At 37.9% G+C, this 21692-nt stretch overlaps 2 protein-coding genes across 3 annotated transcripts in view; both read left to right on the forward strand.

Moving 5' to 3' along the window:
* LOC136845315 (patatin-like phospholipase domain-containing protein 4) overlaps positions 1-21692 on the forward strand; it is a 157290-nt gene that overhangs the window by 104396 nt on the left and 31202 nt on the right. Inside the window, exon 4 of one of the 2 annotated variants that reach the window (XM_067115531.1) lies at positions 17787-19947. The exons of the other annotated variant lie outside the window; for it this stretch is intronic. Coding sequence (XP_066971632.1) covers positions 17787-18543 — 757 coding nt within the window. The 3' untranslated portion in view covers positions 18544-19947. Of the gene's footprint in view, positions 1-17786; positions 19948-21692 lie in introns of those variants that run through there. 2 annotated transcript variants of the gene reach the window in all.
* On the forward strand, positions 5242-16351 carry LOC136845316 (patatin-like phospholipase domain-containing protein 2). The gene has a single exon (XM_067115532.1). The coding sequence runs from the start codon at positions 15349-15351 to the stop codon at positions 16108-16110; it is 762 nt and encodes a 253-aa protein (XP_066971633.1). The 5' UTR covers positions 5242-15348; the 3' UTR covers positions 16111-16351.

Raw genomic sequence — 21692 nt, forward strand, 5'->3', positions numbered from 1 at the left:
AATCACATACTAACCTACATAAAATCCGGAGGACACTTCATAAATATATAAACTTGATAATCATCAATTTCCTTTACACATTTTTCCTTTAACATGAGGATACACCAAAATAAAGTGAGTACATACAATTACACCAAAAAACAAACAACCTCCAATGCATATGAGTCAAACAAATCACTTCTGGAATATTTACTTAATTTAGCTTTTTCACAAGAACTTAGTATGCATATGTATAAACAGCTCCCCATACACTGTAAAGTATTCTTCCAACAGACAGATGAGTTGAGGTCAAAGTCTTCGCAAACTGGTTACCCACAATGTTTTAGTAAAGAAATTTGAATCTTAAGTTAACTTTATTTTATACAATGTTTCAGTAAACAAGAACAGGAATTGGATCAACAACCAATCACATTAGAAACAGGTAACTCTGTTTGTGTCGTATGCGTCTAGCAAGTTGATAATTCCTCTCACAAAAAAATTCATAATACAGTATATGAATACTGTCTATTGTCCGCTTATACTATTCCCCACACAAATGAGATTCTGTAACAGGTTTCCAGTACACCCTCTCTACCATAGTAGTTCATAAGACTTCCAAGTAGTTTTCCTGCCAGTATACTAAGTGACTCAAATCCACAGAGCTTCAATCAAAACCTCATTTCACAAGGGGCAGTCCTTTACACAAATATTCCTGATTAAAAAAAAAAAGGTTGAATCTTGACTAATAACAACTCTAAAAATAAAAGTAGTTAAAAACAGTTTTAAAACCACACTTTTATTTCAAAATGCACCAAAAAGTATACAATAAAACTTTCTGTGATCCACAATATTAATGATTACTTGTGCCTAAACATAAAAGCATGGGGCGCATACTCATCTAACTTCCATGCAGTTCTATACAGACATTTAAATTGAGAAGTTTCCAAAAGCAAGATTTCACAGCACAGATATGTGAGATTAAATCTTGCTATGTACCTAGTGATGATGAAGTTGGTTAAGACCTGAAGAGGTCTGTGAAAGCAATGAAGGAAGTAAAGTAATTGTTACCAAAGACTTGCCTGTACAGTAATTTGGTTCCATACCTGGTAAGCCCCCTCAAGAACCACTAAGAGTAGGCTATACACGTCATTGTTAGAAATTGCTTGACAATTCGCATTACTGACATGAAATAAAATCCTTTGAACCAACAAGTTCATTTTGAAAGTGATGGAATGGCCTAGGCCCCTAACATCATGTGCTCTTGCATGCACTGGATTGGCATCTGAATGTGAAAAGAGCCGTAGGCCTGTTTGATCACTTCATGAAGCCCAAAGGATATAGTATTCTTGGACACTTCCTTCTTGTTCCGGCCTATACTAACAAAAAGTCTTCGACAACCCGGTCTGAGATGTCGAGTCCTTTTTAGATAGTTATGCAGTGCCGTGATGGGATATAAAAGCAATTCTTCATGGTCATTACCAACAAAATCTCCAAGGGAAGGGATAGAAAAAGATTTGAATCTGTTGTCATGAACCGAGGGATTTTGAGTCTTAGTTACGAATTCCGGGACAAATTTGAAGGCTATAGACCCCAAACCCTCGTGTGTTTAACGTCAAAAGAGAGTCCGTGAAGTTCACTAACCCTCTTTTAAGAGGCCAAGGCTAAAAAGAAAACCATCTGGAGGGTTAAGTTGCTATCTGATGAAGCCTGTAAGGGTTTGTGTGGACTACATGTAAGACTGCTAAGCAACAATATTTGGTCCCAATTAGGAGGTCTAAGATCTCTTGGGGAACAGGATTGTTCAAAACTCCTGAGAAACATAGAGATTTCCCACAAAGATGATAGGTCTACATTCTTCAAACATAGAACCAAACCTAGAGTAGCCCCATAGCCCTTGATGGCAGACAACGAAAGGAGTTTCTCCTTTCGGGGAAAAATGTGGATAATCTCCAACTGTGAAGAGATAGGGACCCCACCAACTGGTGAAACCTATCAATGTGCGGTTGGCATTGAAGGTTGTGCCAAGGGGGAATCTCTCTCAGTTCTTCTGTCAGCAAAGTTAGTAGATCTGGATACCATTCTGCATGTGGCCACAAGGGTCATCCTGAGGTTCTGAGAAATCATCAATCTGTTGATAACTTGGCAAATTAGGCAAAAGTGGGAAAAGGCACAGATTGTCCCAAAGATGTTGAAGGGCATCTTCTTCCACGGCCCAGGGATCTGGAACAACTGAACAAAATATCTCTGGTTTTTTATTGTGTCTGATCACAAAAAAAGGTTTATTGATGGCCTTCCCCATAGATGAAAAAGCCTTTCTGCCACACCTGATGCAGTGACCATTCTGTTCCCAGAACTTGACCCCGATGACTCAGCTTGCCTGCCACCACGTTCCTCTTTACTGGGATGCATCTGGCTGAGAGACCGCCTACTGGTGCAGTTGTACTGTCAAGTCGTGAAGATGACGAGACACTAGCCCCCCATTTGTTGACATCGGCTATCACTGCCATGTTGTCAGACATTAGAACTGTGAAGTGCTCTGATGCCCTTTCTTGAAATTCCTGAAGTGCAAGGAAGGCTGCTTTCATCTCCAGGATGTTGATATGAAGCTGTTTGTCTTGGTGATCCCACACCCCTGATGTCAGGAGATCTTCCAAGTGTTCTCCCCAACCCTTGTAAGAGGTGTCGGAGAACACAAGAATCTCTGGAGGAGGAGAATGAAGGGGCACTCCTATGGTCACGTTCCTGTCGTACAGCCACCAAGGTAAGTCCTTCCCCACTTCTACTTAGAGAGGAACTTGGAACAAGGGAGAATCCCTTGACTGGGACCAAAACTCTTAGTCTCCATTGGAGAAACCATATGTGAAGTGACCGTGAGGAACTAATTCCTCCAAAGACGCCATGAAACCTAGAATGACTTGCTGCTGACAACCGGGTTGCTTTTGTTTGAACAGGAAGGACAGGGCAAAGTTCATGAACTTTTCTAGGTGTTGGTTCGATGGAAAAACCTTTGCTGCTGTCTCTCTATTAACGTGCCCAGGTAAAGAACTCTATGACTGGGCGTGAGGTTTGACTTTTCCAATTTACATGATGCCTAAGTCTTGACAAAATTGGAGAAGATGGTCTCTGTCTTGGATTAGCTTTACCAGAGAACTTGCCAGGACTAGCCAGTCATCAAGATACCTTAAGATTCAAATTCCCTGAGAATGAGCTCATGTTGAAACTAGGGTGAACACTCTGGTGAAGACTTGTGGAGCTCTTGTAAGGCTGAAGCAAAGAACCTTGAATTGGTAAACTATCTCTCCCAGACTGAGGCAAAGAAACCTCCAAGAAGATTGATGGATTGGAATCTGAAAATATTATCCTTGAGATCTATTGTGAGCATGAAGTCGTTCTCCCTGATGGCTCGAAGAAGTGTTTGAGATGTTTCCATTTTGAAACGAGTCTTCCTGATGAAGAGGTTGAGAGTCAACAGATCTATTACCGGTCTCCAATTGCCCGATGCTTTGGGAACCAGAAAGACATGGCTGTAGAATCCTGGGGATGGGTCCTTCACAATCTCCATGGCTCATTTTCCATCATTTTCCTTCTTGGAGAGCTAGATGCTTCGGTGAACCTTGAGAGCAAGTCGTTTGATGAGAGTGGGGAGGAAACTCGAAGGGGAGTAGATATCCCACCCATAGAACACCTATTACCCAGGTTTCTGCCCCAAACTGCTGCCAAGTTGCCCAATGGCTTGCCAGGCGCTCCCCCACTGCACTGATGGCAGTGAGTGGGGAGGGCTGCCTTCTCTATCGTCTACCTCCCATAGCCTTGCCTCTGTGCCTCCTCTCCCAGGTCTAGAAGATCGGGGCTGAAAGGGCCTTTGCTGAGGAGTTTTCTTGGTTGGAGATGGAAGGACTGACGAACTCTGAGTGGCCATGTCATGACTTGAGACTTCTTAAGGGAAACAAAAGCAGATGTTTGAGGTCAGGGTTTAGAATTGCCAGCACGAGAAGGGCCAGATGACTTTAACCCCTTCGGTACTGCATGATGCATAATCGACGAGATGCTGTATCCTGCATTTTCCCAACTTACCCTAGAGTCTGTATAACCATGAAAGAAAAGGTTTTAATAGCATCTATTCTGCTATTTATATTAATGGAAATGAACGTGAATTCAAAATATACACACGTGCATATATATGTACACACACATATATACATATATATTTATATATATATACATACATATACATATACATACATACATATACATACATACATACATACATACATACATACATATATACATACATATACATATATACATACATACATATATACATACATACATACATATATATATATATATATATATATATATATATATATATATATATATATATATATATATATATATATATATATATATATATATATATATATATATATATATATATATATATATATATATATATATATATATATATATATATATATATATATATATATATATATATATATATATATATATATATATATATATAAAAATTTACATATATACATATATATATATATATATGTATACATATATACATATAAAATGGAATGTAGGTATATATATGGTGTATATATGGAAAAATTTCCACAATAAGCTCGTGCTAAAAATGGAATATAGGTGGCGCTGGTGTGTTGTGAAACAAGTGGTGCGGGCATTATATCGGCACCTCACTCGGTAGGACTTTTGACATCGGGAATGTCTACAGGGCGGAGACCTGTGATTGTGACAATCTCACCCTTTCACATACACGACTCCATTTCATGGAGCTCGCACTGGGGTAGTAACTCCAGCTTGACATTTAGCTTTTCTCTGGTATATTTAGCAATGGATTTACCCAGAAATAAGTGCTGAATGGTTATTTCACCGGGTGACACAGGTCTCTCCTCAGAAATAGATTTTTCCTTTGTCAAAATCCTTTATATATATACATATATATACATATACATACATATATATATATATATATATATATATATATATATATATATATATATATATATATATATATATATATATATATATATATATATATATATATATATATATATATATATATATATATATATATATGTATATATATTGACTTCACATTCATTTCCATCAATATGTAGAGCATAAAGGACACATACACACATATATAACACCTACATAAGTATGGAAAGTAGCAGTTAGTTATAACAAACGGCATAAAATAATATAACCTGTAATAGAAGTAAAGATTTATTTCACATATATTTTACACTTTTGTTGTAGCACTCATCAAATTTGTGCATTCAAGGTGACTTTGGAGTCTTGAAGTGCTTTGCAGACTCCATCAGCCCTGGGAATTTGCAAATAGAATCATTACAAATAGAAATATTAGAGTTTTTTTTTCGGGAGTGGCCACCTTCCCTCCCTTCATGATATTTGCCACTCAGATCCTATTCAGTTACTGCTTCTTCTTTGGCCTTGGCCCCTTGCTTGGTGGTTGACCTCTCTTCTTGCTTGGTCCTGGTTGGGGGTCATCTGGATTATCTTGCTGGTGCCATTTGTGATAGTGTTCCATGGAACAGAGGCCAGGTGATCCTGGAATTGCGGGACAGCGATACCTTGTATCTTTCCTTTTTGGATAACAAATACAACACCTTTTTTGTCCTTTCTCGAGTTTCACAAATTGATGAGTATCACTTGACACATTCACTTTCATCCTTGGTCCTTTTTTTTAATTGATATGATTCATAAAGTGCTGCAACACCTGTACTATATTCACATAAAATTTCCTGCTGAACATCCAAAAGAAATTTTATAAAATCCTTATTGTAGTTACCTGTAGCTCGTAATCAATGCGTCCATTCAGTGCCATTCTAAACATGAAATGGAGACCGATCTTCTTGAACCATGCCATGCTTTTCTTGTTTGGGTCACAGGGCTCAAGAAGTTGGTCAGCAATATCAACACTGCCCATCTTTTCATTATATTTCTCAATGTGGAGAGGTTTATTCACAAATACAGTCCTGTTCCCAAAATAGGTTTTTGTTCTCTCCACCATTCCACCTTCATACTTCGTCGTAATCACTGTAGCCTTTCTTTTTCATGTTGCCACTTTACCAACAACACATTTCCTTTCCTTGCAAACACAAACTGATGTCTTTCCAGCCTCTCATTCATGATGCTCCTTGGAGGACCTCTACCACTTCTTACAACACCTGTAAGTAAAGTATCTCTTGTTTCTAAGTACTCACACAACCTCAAACTCGCATACCAGTTATCAGTCACCACATGGCATCCTTTATCTAATAAATCATCCATAAGGTATACAACAATCCTTTCATAAACGGTCAAATTGCTGTCATTTTCCACTTGAAATTTATCTTTTCCATAGTAAAGGGAAAATCTCCAAGACTAACCACCCCACTGGGAATCAGAAGGACATAAAACAAATGCTTTCACATCAAATCTTGAATGTTTTGTTTTTATAAATTGCCTAAATCCAAGACGACTTTTCCAAAGAATTAGAGTTTCATCAACAGCGAGGTGTTTGTGAGGCCTCATCAAAGTACAACACTTCTTGTGGATGCATCTTGCGCAATCACACTCACAGCAGATGAGAAACGCAAGAATTTCAAAATGGAAAAAATCTTCCTCTACTCATTACCTCCTTACAAAATATGGGAGGACCACAAAAGAGTGGGCAATCTGCCCAATACATCTTCATGTGAGGCAGTTTCGTGATCCCTATAGCCAAAATCAAACAAAAAAACACTTACATATCCCCCTCTTCTACCTCTTGCCGTATCAACCCATGAATTTTCCCTTTTTTCTGGGGATTTTCTTGAAAAAATAATGCAGCTCTCTCATTAGCCTGTGAGCAAAGAGTTTTCATCACTTTATCATAAAAAAAAAAATTTATATGCATCCCCAGGCGTAAGGAAAGGTGCATCCCCAAGCGCTGGATTTAGCCCTGAAAAGTCATCTTGAAAGTCTGGCATCATTGCTGGGCGACAATCCTCAAATATGTTGGTAACATAGGTCCAACCACTGTCCACCTCTCATTCTTCAACTTCATCATCACTTATTTCATCACTTAAGAGCTCGTCACTGCTCTCATATTCTTCCTCAGAAGGAACATATTCCTCAGAAGAGATATCACTGCTTTCACTCATGCTTTTTGCTGTGAAAATGAAGGTAAAATGAAGAAAATTATGAAAAAAACAGACATGTGAACTTGAGCATGACTGTGCATAAACTGATGATGAGAAGGCTGTGATGTCACAGCCAAGAATGTCCATGAGTGGCTGAAAAAAAAGTAGGAGGAGCTTAGTGTTGGTTAGTACAGCCTACGCACACCTGCAAAAATAAGTAGGAGACATAACCCAGCACTACAAGCATTCCCTATAGCGTTTTGGAGTTATGACAACATATATACGCCTAGGGAGCGTCACTGAACCCTCTATGACGTCGCAGAAATGTCACGGTACCGAAGGGGTTAAGGCAGCTTGATGCACAAGTCAGTCATTATTATCCGTTCTACATATGTCGACTGCGAAGCCTAGCTGATCCCTGGGAGAGACGGTGAACTTAAAACATCTCCATTCCTCAAGGATAAGACGGAATCCATATTGACAAATCTTGAGGACATGGAGAGGGCAGCATCACTTCTTTTAAGCAACCAGTTGGCCCATGTTACCTGTTAAGTGGGTCAAGTAAGAGATGGTTTTCCCACCAGACTGCAACAACCTAATGAAGGGGTATTTTCTTCAGAGTCACCCATAGCAGTGGAAGAGATCTTCGTCACTGCCATTGACTATAGGTCCCAGCCATGAAACAGCCTGGAAAGCCAATGAAGCTGTTGATGCCAGGGTAGCAGCTTCCTTCTTGATAGCTGAAGGGTGGGCCCTCCACTTTGATTTGGTCTAAAGATATCCCTGGGGCTAGACGAACAAGGTCTGGATCAATTTGTCTAGGCTGCAATGCAACCATGGGTGTTGCATAAAACCATTTATGCTGGGGAAGAGGTGGAGGTAGCAACTCAAAAGACCTACTGGAATGCAGTGGACTGTCCTGTCTGGAGACAAGAAAATTCACTTGGTTAAGAATGCAGCCAGCATGCTTAGAACATGGCAACCCTGGAGACATCTTCACCTCTTCTTTAGGCCCTAGCAAGGCTTCGATACCTGAAGATAAATCCGAATTGGTTGCCACAGCCTCCTCCGCTAAGCTGTTACACTCACGAATGAGCTCAACAACTGCATAGGTAGTCAAAAATTCTTGGTGTTCTGACTTCTCCACCTCCTGGCTACAAGGGTCACGATTCGGCCTGTCGACTAAGTCGGGTAGTCAAAATGTCCTTATTTATTACTGGAATGTAGGCTCGTTCAGGGCCTAGGACTTCCTTGGTGGCCTGTGGATCTGCAGAACAAGATGGAACTTTGTCTTGATGTCGATTCTGTCCACGGGAATGGAAACGATAACTACAATGAGATGAAGATTGTTGTGACTGGTTATGAGGTCATGTGGGACTCCTGTTATGTGAATACTGGTCATTGCTGCGTGAAGAAGAGCGCTGGTCGTGAGAAGTGTGTCATGATCTGTTACGAGGCCTAGCAGGACTCTTGTTACATGAAGCCTGGTCATGGCCATGCAAATGAGAGCACAGATCATGGTCAGGGATGCATTAACTAGAACACTGATCATGGTCCTTTCTACGGGAACATGAACTGGAACGATGACATGGAGATGAAGGCCTTGGAAGGTTACGCAACTGTGAAGGGCTCTCAACACGTGAGAACAATCTTTGTCCCAAGAGGGACTCTGCACTTTCGATTTTTTGATGGGGCCCTTGTCGTCCTTTGTATGGACTTGAGGAGCACTCGCACCTTGGACAGGAAGAGGAGAAGTCTGATCTCTAGATTTGGGGATCCTAAAGAAAGTATCTCTGTCTTTTAGTACTGGCATGGGAGTCAGGAAAAGGACGTGGATTGTCAGACATAGCAGAAGGAACACATATGTGTGCCACTATGGAAGAATGGATCTGAGAGGTAGTGAGAAGCTTTAGAAGCACAAATGGGTTCAGCACAGGCATGAATGGATGAATGCAGAACAGTTGCAGGAGAAGGGGGATGAGACTCTGGAGAGGACTCTTGTAACCTCTTACATGGAGGGGCAACGAAGTCCCTCTTCCTCCAATGTCTGACAGGGATGGATGGAACAGACGACGAATACGACAAGGAAGATGATGAGGGAGAAGAGGATGGGGATTGACGATGTCTTTTCTTAGATTCTGGTAACTTTGTATGGCTGAACTTCATAAAAATACCTTTGACTTATCAAAAATAGTTTGTATGAGCAAGTTGGAAGTTGCAGATGTTGAAGGCTCATGGATGGAAGTCATTGGCAATGACATGGATGGAGATGGCATGTAGAAGGGAGAGGCGAGAGTCGTTGACAGCTGAGAAGAAGCCACTGAAACTGTAGCTGTGGAGGCTGATAAGGGGAGAGCCGTTGTAAGATGAGATGACATCACAGAAACAGAAGATTTGGAAATTGTCATGGTGGACAACATTGGAATGCAAGAGGTTATGCAGTGGACAAAAGGCTTGAAAGGGTTGGTACCCCTGGTAGGCCAAGAGACTCCCAACACTCAGTAAGCTTCTGCACATCTCCTCCTGAAAAAGACTATACAAGGGGGAGCTGCCTCCTCCCTCATGGGAAGAACCAAAATTCCTCCATTGCTCAGGAGACCAAACAACAAACTCTGAAAACAGGTTACTTATGCTACAAGTAGAATGGTGATCTAAATCCAAAGCAGGCAGAAAATGAGAGCGAGGATTGTTACCAACCCCAGAGCATATTCCCCGAGGCTTGGGAAGCTTAGATGAATCTTGGGTTTGTGTGCTCATAGTAAAAAACACATAAAAAGCACAAAAACATACACCACACAGCACAAACAAAAAATAAAGAAAAAACCAGAACGTTAAGGCATAATGTGGGCAGGAAGTGGACAAAAAACAATCAGTCTGGGCAGAGAGGGCAAAAGCATGACCTGCTGTAAAAGCAGTCAAAGAGAAACTCATGCCTTGTAGCTGAGATAGGCTAAGGTAGGTTGGCTGTACCTTCCTCCTTTCCACCATCTTGGCTAGCTCCCATTGCCACCAAAATCCTTGTACCCTTTTTTTTTTTAACTGGACTCCAGCAGGTGCTAGAGAATTTTTCCTGTATGTTAAGACTGCAGGTTTGTTAGTTATGAAAAATACAAATTGATTTAAAATTTGTCCTTTTGCATCCATAAAGCTTTTTCTGTACCTGTGTCTGCATATACACATTGCATCAATAAAGTACGTTTTCAATACAAAACAGTACAATACATGTCTGTATAGAATTGTATTTAAGTTAGAGTAAGTGGCCCATGATATTATGGTTAGGCATAAGTAAGCACGAACGTCATGCATACCAAAGGGTTTTTCGAGGCAAGCAAAGAAAAGGATGCAAGATTAGGGAAACAGGCGCCCCCGCTCTTATATTTAGGCATAAGTAACCATTAATATTGTGGATCACAAAAAGCTTTATTTTACACCTTTTTGTGCATTTTGAAATAAAAGTGTGGTTAATTTTTTTTTTTTAATTATTTTTACTTGTGATTTTTTAGTGTGACTATTAGATAAGTATTGCTTGCAATACCAGTTGCAAAGCCCCATCCTTGCCAGTTTGCACAGTCGTTACGTAAGTGTATAAAGCTACAGTCCCAACACTGCATATTTCACACCTGTGAAAACATAATCCCTTGGCTAGGTGTTTCTGCATACTACACAATAATGAAATTGCAATAGTATGTAATTTAAAAAAACATGTACACCAATTCTGGGTGAAATGGGTTCAGTAGAAATGGGTAAAAAATCGGTTGCAAGTTTTGACCCAAACAGACAGACAAACAAACAGACAGACAAAGCAGTCAAGTTCAATAAAAGCGTGTAATGACTTTAATGAATACATATAATCATAAATAACCAAAACAAGAATAGTTTATTTTCATAAATACTCATCCTTTTTCATCACTACAACACTATGCTGTGGATCCACAGTCTGGCCACAGTACCTACCAGGAAGGATCACACAACAGGCAAGAATTTTTAGAAGCTTTTTCTTCCTTTAAAAATGCTTTTAGTTTGCTTAGCGAAGCTGATATTTCTCTGGTTGCACAAACCCATCTTCCTCATTCAGTGTGGTTATTAGCTAATTGAACATTAGGTAAGATTCACCCCAAATAATGAAAATTTTTATCATAGAATGAATTATTTGGATATTTGCCTTAAAGTGGAACCCAATCCAGCTTCTTCACATCTTAGTGGGTGTCCAGGAAGAATTCTGACAAAAATGTCACCTGGTGGGAAACAGGTGATTCTAGACAGTCCATCTGGGTCAGCCAAACATTATTCTCTATTTTATTTTCAATGCTGATCACACCTAAGAGTGTGGAGATGGAAGCCAACTTTAACAGTAGGCAGTTATCCAAATATTTAATTTTATCATAAAAACTTATTCTCAAATTTTGATGTCTGATACAATAACCATTCAATTAATTGTTAGCCATTTTATCCTGTAAGGAAAATTGGCTATTGATGGAAATATTAAAAGCGAGGTCAGTTGACAGGTAGGACGTTAGCCAGTGGGTCATAGTTTTTCACTGGGTATCATAAAGCAATGCACTTGAAGTTTGCATTATAGAATAATGACTTGACTGTGTTTTGTTGCTGTATTGCTTATGCAGTATTCAGTTGTTGTATAACTTGAGTTGCAACTTTAAAAGGTTGAAGGATTGCTATACTGCACTTTGAAATTACTAGATTCTGCATTTAACCCCTTTTCGAGTCAGCATTTATTGGTATTCTGTGCTAGGTAACACTGCAGGTAAACTTATCTGACTTATGTAATATAGTATGTAACACTCTTTTGCTGTACAGTAGCTCACCGAGATAACAGATAAAAGCGTCCAAGCCTACAATGATTTAAAAGAAATTCCAATATATCGTTGTATATATATAAGTGAATCCGTGTTTTTGCTATAAAGTATATTTATGCCCTGTACCCATTAAACTAAAACAATTATAACTGCCTATTTTAACAGTTCACTGCCTAATTTAATAGTCCAAACAATAATATACCTTAAATTATACTAAAACAATTTATATCATTTCAAGCAAAAATACAAGCCATCATCCCAAAACAGCCAAAGTCATCGTACATTACCCTCCTACAACTTTTACTAAGTATATACACCCCTAAAATGCTTATAACAATGATTTACTAATTTTAAAATAATAATATTAATAATGTAAACATAGCAAAATATCTATACATATAATACAAATTAAATAAATCTGTCTTACAGAAGTATGACAACTAATCAAGTTACCCCTGTATATGTAAGAATAGGCGTTTTCTCTTTTAGCATTGAAGTCGTTCCATTTTTCTTTTTGCTATAAAGGGTATATTTATAGAAGGAAACAGTACCCATAGAGCAAGGTAAAGCCTTATTATTAATATAAACTGCAGGACAGTAAAAGTTTTAGCATAATTTTTAGAGTTGAAAGCAATGTGAATTAATAAAGAAACAGTAGCAATAACAAATTTTACCTAGCTATACAGTAAACATGGAAAATATTTGAGTAAAATAATAAATAAAAATTAATTAAATTAGCTTAAGTCCAGTGGAATGAAGATCTTATGTCCTTCTGCAGTAGTGGCAGGTGAAGGACAAATTCCCATGTGGTAGTGGCAGGGGCCTCACATCAATCTTCTTCCTCGGTGTTAACAATGATGAGGCAAAGGATGTGGATGGCTTGGGGGCGTGGAGGAAGGGGTAGCAGCAGGAATTGCCACTTGCATCTTGGGCCTAAAAAAGGTGTCAATCTTCATCTGCTTTCTTCCAAATCCCTGCAGACGAAGATCAAGCACAGAGTCTTTTAGTTGAAGGAGGGGGTAGTAGAGACTCGAGATGTGTGGCTCAGTATGGTCCTGCACAAAGCCCATTAGTACATCCAGGTGCTGAGCCATCTCACCCGGTGGCACCTTCATGCATTACCTGCTCAGCTCTCTCTTCCTCTGTGAGTGTCTTGTAACCAGGATCAGCTGTTGCTGGATGATGTCCACGGCCGTCCTCTTCAAACCCCTGTCCTCAAAATGAAAATCAGTGATGGAGTCTTCATTCTTCAGCAGTTTATTCCAGCCATTTTGCAGAGTGGATACTTTCACACTCTCCCATTGCCTTCGCCCAACTTTGGAAAGCTGAGTGAAGATTGAAAGTCTTCATATTGGCAAGAGTCCATTGTCGTCGTTTATTCTGCGCCCTCCATCGCACAGAGCATCTCCTACAGGAAGAGGCCAGTATAGAGCCTCTTTGCTGCCACAATTACCAATGGATCAAAGACATCGTATTTGGAGGAAAAAAAAGACAACGAACCTGACCATCTTCACTGACCAATTCTGTTATGTCAGGATGAGCTGGTGCATTATCGAGGATCAGTAGGGCACCAACACATTCCCAGGAAATTTTAAGGGTCTTCATTTGGTACTTGATGATGGCAGGGATGAAATAATTGAAGAACCAGTGCTTAAAGATACACATGATGAACCATGCATTCTTCAAAAAATCACACAGAACTGGCAGGTCATTCATGTTGATGTTTCAGAAGCACCGTGTCCGTTTTGCCTTGCCAACACACACAGGCTTGAGTCGGTGCACCCCATCCGCATTCGAACAACAGTGGATGGAAATTCTTTATTTGCTTTATCTTGTAGCCATTTGCCCTCTTTTCTTCGCGCATATGTACGATCAGGCATCTTCCTGAAATAAAGCCAGTCTTGTCGGCGTTATAAACTTGAGATAGCAGCAAGCCTTCATCTTCAATTAACAGGAAAATCTTTTCTCAGAATTTCACAGCAGCATCTTTGTCAGCAGACAATGTTTCTTCTGGCACTTTTAGCTTTCGGCCTATGCCACGCCTGCCTTTAAAGCAAAAAGCCCAACCAGTTGATGCTGTGAATTTTTTTAGTCCAGCATGAGTGCTTAATTTCCTGGCAGCCTCAGTGAGCTGTTCAGTACTGGCGCTGACTCCTGCTGTACGTTGCTGCATGTACCATTTCAGTACCATTTCCTCAGCTTCGTTGTCCGATACCCTCATAGATTTTCGAGGAGCACAGCTTTGTCCCCTCCATGTTCAATATCAGCCTTTATTCTTAAATGCTGCAAGTTTATCTTTAGCTCTCATAATGTCAGACATTGTCTGTGCACCGATACCATAATGTTCAGCCACACTTTTCTGATTTTCTGAGACCAACCACTTTCTACTTTTGCAATAGCATCCAGCTTTTCCTGGATACTTAAACGCTTCCTTGAATGCTTTTCTTGGGGAGGAGCCATTGCACAAATCACTATAATGATCACAAAAAAGCAAACGTACACTATGTGCTGTACACAAAGGGTTGAGATAACAAAACAAGCGCAAGTCAGACATGTTAATGCAAGGGATGCTGGTAAGCAAGTTGGTGTACCCACTAAGAGCATGTGATCTGAAAAACAGTTCGGCACTTGATCTGGGGGCAAAAACCCTCAAATCGATATTTCCATTTCGCACTGATATATCCGTAAGTACAATATACCACAGCCCGTTATCTTGGTGCACTACTGTATTTCTGATTGTTTTTGTAACATACAGTTGTATGTACTGCATGGCTTAATTACAGTTCATTTAATGTGGATTAAGTATTATATTATGAACTTGTATATAGTACTGTATTACAATTTTGTAATTGTTGTAGAAAATTTAGTTTTTCTAACTTTGGTGAATTATGTTTGCTGTCACCTTTTTAGTAAAACAATCTTTGGTACTTGTTGGCTATTGATATCCTGTTACATGGGATTTTGCATGCTGAAAGTCCTCAGCAATATAGCTGGAACTTGTAGTTTCTTTTAGAAGTTTCTTGATGTTTTGTTGGCTGTTAAAGTTCATTATTAAGTATCATTTTTCCAGCCTTTATTTCTGTTTATTCTGGACTCTTAATGGTTTGTATAATACTAATACTTATTTTGGGAGCTTCCTCTTAAGAAGTATCTTAACAATTTAAAGCTTTATAAGGAATATTATCTTAGTTACTTTTTTTATGCTAAACTCAAGTAAAGTAGACTTTACAACTGAATATGATGAAACTTTGTAATGTGATGTAGTGTCAGTTTTGTAAAGTGAAATGATATTAAGAATATGTATGCAGAAAATGATTAAAGCAGTTGCATATTGAATTACCGTAGTGTTTTCAGTATTGAAACCAAAGTAGTCTTTTGAGCAAGTGGTAAGAGATATGTTGGACCTTCATTCTAGGGGCATGTCATTGTCATTGGCTGGTTGTGGATTCTTGGGAGTGTATCTTATTGGAGCTCTTGAATGTCTGAGCCGCTTTGCTCCACGTTTCATAAGTAAAGTCCAAGTAGCAGGTGCCTCAGCAGGAGCTCTCATGGGAGCCTCTCTCATTTGCAATGTACCATTTGATGGTGTCCGTTTTGGATTTCTTCGCACTGCAGAAGAAGCACAGAAGTGGAAGATGGGTCCACTTACCCCAGGATTTAAATTTGAAAGCCATCTACTGAAGGGACTAGAGGCTTTGCCACATGATGCGCATATCAAGGCAAGTGGTCGCCTTCATGTATCTCTTACTCGTGTGCCTGATATGAGTAATGTTATTATTTCTAGTTGGGATTCACGTGAAGATCTCATTCAGACTCTTCGATGCTCTTCCTTTATTCTTGGATATTCAGGATTACAGCCTCCAATGGTCAAAGGTGTACGTTATATTGATGGGAGTTACAGTAACCGTCAGCCTGTTATTGAACCTAATGCTATAACAATTAGTCCTTATTCAGGGTATGCAGATATATCCCCTAGAGAAGATGACCAGTCATATGGAAAGTTGAAATGGTACCAACAAAGCTTTGATGTTTCGTATGCAAATGCTGTTAGTATCTATAGAACTTTAATGCCACCACCACCACTTATACTTAATCAATATTATTGTAGGGGGTATTCAGATGCCGTTCTGTACCTTAGGAGGCTGAAAAAGTCTTAACAGGAAAGATTTGGAGTTATATTAAGATTCTTGAATGATATACTTTTTCAAAGTTGAAATGATTGTAGTCTTTTCTCCCTTCAAGGAAAAGCAAATCTGTGGAAGGTAGAAGGTAACATGATTAGTAACATTTAAGTAGCAGTGATATTAACATCAAGATATACTTATATACAGTACAGCTGATGAATGGGATTAAATGCTGTGTTTATACTGTTTAATAATCATGTAGATACTCTTAAAATGTGACAAGCAGCTTGATTATGTACAAAAGCTAGTTAAGCTGTCTAATAAAGTGCCGTGTTAGATTAACTTAATAAACCTGTGATGTGTGGACTAGCATCTCGGGAAGATACACTCTAAAAATTTTATATCTGATCATGTACTGCATTTTTATTGTGAATGCATGTAATATGTGTGATTGTGACTGCTAAGCTGAAGTTCAGTTAAATTGCCACTTGTACTTTAAGATTAAATGTCTTTTCATCATTTTTGGTAACACATTTGATCAGTGATTTTCCTTTTCAATTTTTTAGAATGCATTCTTTATTTAAGGAGAATGATCTGGAATTCCTTTTTTGTATATACAGTATTTTATTATCAGCTTTTTTGGGTCAAAGTTGTTTGGTTTAATACTTAGTTACTCCATATGTTTTCTATATTTATTTAACATTAGTTTTATCTAGCCTTGTAAATATTTTCATCTTTACAAAGTTCACCTAACCGGCATGTATGAAGTGCTATTCCTTCTCTGAAAATGGCATTGTTGCTATGGAAATTGCTAGAACATGTCCTGTTTAGCATCAATGATAACGGGGAAATTCCATTGTAACTCACAATTCAAGAGCTTCTTGCATTAATGCTAGCTGCTCTTGGAGTTATTCTGTTTAGATGTCACATTATCACACTGTCTAGTACCAAATATCCTTCCTGCCCTTTTGAATGAAACTATTGAACTATTTTTCTTAGCAGTTGGATAAAGAGAAACTGCAGTGCTGCCTTTGGGTACCATGCTCTTATGTTAGTTTATTTTTAGTTACTACCTGTAATTATTTATATATTTGCATAATGCTGGCTGAAATTGACATGCTTTTGCCTCCAGTCTTTTGTTTTTTCTCATTTCTGGGTGGTATGTTATTTCCATACACTGCATATTTCTTAGTTATTGTTTGGACATTAGATTTTTTATATATATTTTCAAGGCTTTTCTTTGACGTACCTTGATGTTTGTGAATGTTACTTCTGTTGGTTGTTTTGAACAAGACACCAGTAATGGTTTTGGGGATTCAAAGTGCCTTTTATTATGGTTAAGTTTGTCACCATTTTTATTTTTAGTAATGGGATTGGTATGAGTTTTCATTTTTCTTAGGCATTGAGAAACATTGATCTGTACTATACTTGTGTTTGCTTGACTCCACACATTGATATTTACATTTTGTTAATATTGTTAAACCTATTGAGATTTTTATTCCAAAGATTGTTATGTAAATTTTAATGTATTTACTGGGCATAGCCTACAAATGGTATGATAAAAGTACGGTACTGTATGTGAATAACTTTTAGAGTTATCATATTTTTTAGACGCTAACATGCTATTTAATTAACTTTTATGTTAGGATAATAGCAAATACAACATAATTTTATTTTTCTGGAGGTAAGATCAGTCTTAAACCTTGTAGGCCCATGAACATATCTCTGGCTGGATGTGGATTCTTGGGGGTTTACCTGATGGGTGCATTGGATTGTCTCAAGCAGTTTTCACCACACTTCATACAGAAAGCCCAAGTATTTGGTGTGTCTGCAGGAGCTCTCCTTGGAGCATCAGTAATATGCAATGTTCCTCTAGATGGTGTCAAATTTGGTTTTCTTCGTATTGCAGCTGAAGCACAAAATTGGGTAATGGGGCCTTTCAGTCCTGGATTTAAATTTGAAAAATATTTGTGCAAGGGTCTTGAAAGCCTGCCTCCTGATGCCCATGTTAGAGCAAGTGGTCGTCTTTATGTTTCACTCACCCGTGTGCGAGACATGAAAAACATTGTAATATCAAAATGGGACACACGAGATGATTTCATTCAAACATTAAGGGGATCATGCTTTATCTTAGGCTACTCTGGAATGAAACCTCCTTTGATCAATGGAGAAAGGTATATTGATGGTGGTTATAGTAATGCCAATAAAGGATTATCCTTAGGTGGTAGGGTTATCTCCATAAGCCCATTTTGTGGAGATGCTGACATTTGTCCAGAGGAGGATCAAGGAGTAGGAAAACTGAAGTTTTCTAACATACCCATGGATGTTTCATTTTCAAATGCTGTTCGATTTTATAGAACATTAATGCCACCTCCACCACACATTCTGAATGAATATTATCATTTTGGGTATTTAGATGCTTACAGATACCTAAAGAAACAAAGAGCCATGCTTCATGGGGTTTGAACATTTTTTTTTATTTTTTACAAAGAAAATTTTTTTACCAATTTTATATGTATTAGCACTACTGAACCTTGATTGATGAGTGATCCTCTTTGTATTACTGTATCTATTTGCATGTTTGATATTAAATGGGGTACCAAATGTTTCTTGATAGTCATTAAATTACACTGCATTGTCAAAAAGGAGAGAGGATGATGAAAGGGAATTGCATTGCATTTTCTACCAATAAACTTCAAGTGTTCTTATGAACATCTAATAGGTAGGGTGCTGTGCAAGTTAATTATTTTATATTATTAGATATAAATTTGAGTGATAAATACAATATACTGAGTTATACCACAAAGTAGAAGTAGATTATCCAGGATCTGTGATATTCAAGTTATTATGTAACACAAAGTATAAGTAAAGTTTTATGAGATCTTTGAGACATTCAAGTTATTATGACAAAGATCTTTGTATGAGACAAATTACACTTTATCAAAATGTGTGATTCCCCAAAATATTTTATGAAACCTCAATCACACTCATGGTTTACTAACAGATTTAACTGTCAGTATGTAATTCATTTGTTTGTTCGTTTTAGCTACCGCCTTATTGGATGACCTTGAATTATGTGCTATGTTAGCTATTGACAGTGATTAATGTGTATCATACCTTAAATAAAAGGCTTTATTAAGTGTTTTAATAGTGAAGAAAGCAAATTTATTATCTAAGTTAATTTCAGTAACTTCTCGTGACACCTTTTATTGTTATGTGATATTTTTTCATATTTCTTAGCAACCCTGAGAACCTAAGAAGTTTCATGTTTTGTAATTTCAAGAGATGCCTCATAATGTAGCAGTGAACTTAAGATTAGGATTATCAAAGATGCTAGGTTATAACACATGCATTTACATAAGGTGCAAATCCAGTACTGCTATCTGTACACATTTTATGTGAATGAGCAAGTTAGACAAATTCTGAATCCAGATTCATATCTTAAGAAGTGCTTTGTGTATGGTTATCCAAGCCTGTCAGGTGGCATAGGGTTGTCTGTGATATATTCTCTAAGGCTCATGCCACTCCTGGGTTACTAAGATGAAAACTTCCTCTAGACTGTTTTTTCAGTGGAGTATGTTGGACAGATTCAGTTCCTTTTTGAAGCATGTTTTTTTTTCTTACGCTAGCTTGCATGAGCACAAAAGTTGCCTAGTTTGAGATCTGGTGCAGGTACAAATGTCACTTTTGTTGACTTGGGGATGACATTGTGTATTTGGGTGCTGTCTTGGATGTTATTGCTGATAAACCTTTGGTTTTTGTTCTGAAATTTATCGTTCATCACAGCATTATCCTAGGCTTTGTCTTATGAATGTTTTTGGCAGCATGACATTAAAATTTTTAGTTTGGCTAAAATTATTTTGAGTTTTGTATAATTTTTAATTTTTTACAACCTTTCCTTGCTTTTTTTTGTTCAGTTATTATTCAAGTAGTATAACAGTACTACTGAACCACATTTTTTCAATGAGTGGAACAAGGTAAAATTAAAGAAGTTGGAAAGTGTATTGAGAAGAGCTAGAAGTGGGTGAATAGAATAAAGGCAGAAGTTAAGGGACACTGAAGAGGTACTTAAGAGGTACTTAAATACTATCTATAGTGTGTTGTGCAAAAGCATGTAAGTGATACTCCAGTACAGAGTTGTATGTTTAAGGGAAAATGTGGAATGTCAGTGCTTCTTTACTATGCTGTAATATGTACAGAAATATTCTCATTACAGAGTGAGCAGTCATTCCATGCATGGTTGCCTTCTGTTGAGAGTATGTACCTAAAGTATGATGTTTCATAGGATTAGCGATCCTATTGACCAGTGACTGGTTAATTAAATTCTATTTATGCCAGAATACCTTTTTGGCTTTAACAGTGCTTTTATAGAATTTTTGTACTTTACAGTATAAGCATTTGCACAATCCATATTTTATTCATGCTTATAAATCCCCTCTTGCTTGTATACCAAACTGGTAAAAAGCTGACACTAACAAGTAATTAATCTATATATAGTAAAATATACCAGGCTCTTCAGTAAACTTAATTGTACTACCTGATGTAAAGAAGCATCCTCTCCATGGGCATTTTGGCTTTCAGAGAGGTGGTATACTCTCAGGTCCTCAAGAGTCAAGACACTTCACCAGCAAGTGTCTTACTATGAAAGGTGCAAAGTATTAATACAGAATTGCTGAGAACAGAGAAAAACACCTTCAAAAACCTGTGACATGTATGTGTGACCAATTTTTAGTGGGTAAAGGACTGCTTTTCCTTCATTGAAAAGCTATGCTAATATCTGGCATTTTCTGCTTATAACAACTGTACTTTAGCATGAGGTTTTCCAGCCATTCTTGAATTATGTTAATACCTGGAATGATCCCCAAAAATGGTTAAGAGATCAGTTTTTTGTGCAGGTTGACATTTTAGTCTTTGCCTTTGCTTATCCAGCATGTGTGTGTTGGTATGAGAAGATAAATTGAGAGCTACAACTGTCTCATCCCATGTCAGTTTAGTGACCACTGATCCATCATTACCATCATCATCATCATCATTAACATTTTCCATTAGGCTTTCCCTTTACAGGGTTAGACATACGATGAGTTCTAGCCAAAATCTTTAGGAGTACTCAGTCATCATCATCTTCATTTTTTATCCATCGGGTTCCCTTTCACCTATGTGGTTTAGTTGTAATTTTAGTTTCTCTGAGCCAGATTCCTTTTCAATAAAAGTTTTAGTATCTCTAGTTCCGGAGCGTTTTTATTGATACATAGGTTGTCAGTTCATTTCCATTGTACTGGGTCGCTCTTGCACTGCAGATGTAAAAACTTCCCCCTCAAAGGATGACTTTGGCAACTGCATCACAAATTGCCCATTGCAGCCAGTTAAAAGTTACCCTTAAAAACACCATATTTAATTAGATGCTATCTTACTTACAATAGGCATTTAATTTTTGCAGTGGTTTATGTATATGAATTATATAAATTTTTAAAAAATTTTAATTATTTTTAGACTAAATGCTAGAAATGGTAACCCACAAAAATAAGGGTGAACCTTATTAGAAAAGGTGATTTATTCCAAGGGTTAGTAATTTCATAGTTTTAGATTATACGGTCATACCTCGTGCATTCGCGTTT

This window comes from Macrobrachium rosenbergii, chromosome 13 (genome assembly GCF_040412425.1).
Source record: "Macrobrachium rosenbergii isolate ZJJX-2024 chromosome 13, ASM4041242v1, whole genome shotgun sequence".
Lineage (NCBI taxonomy): Eukaryota > Metazoa > Arthropoda > Malacostraca > Decapoda > Palaemonidae > Macrobrachium > Macrobrachium rosenbergii.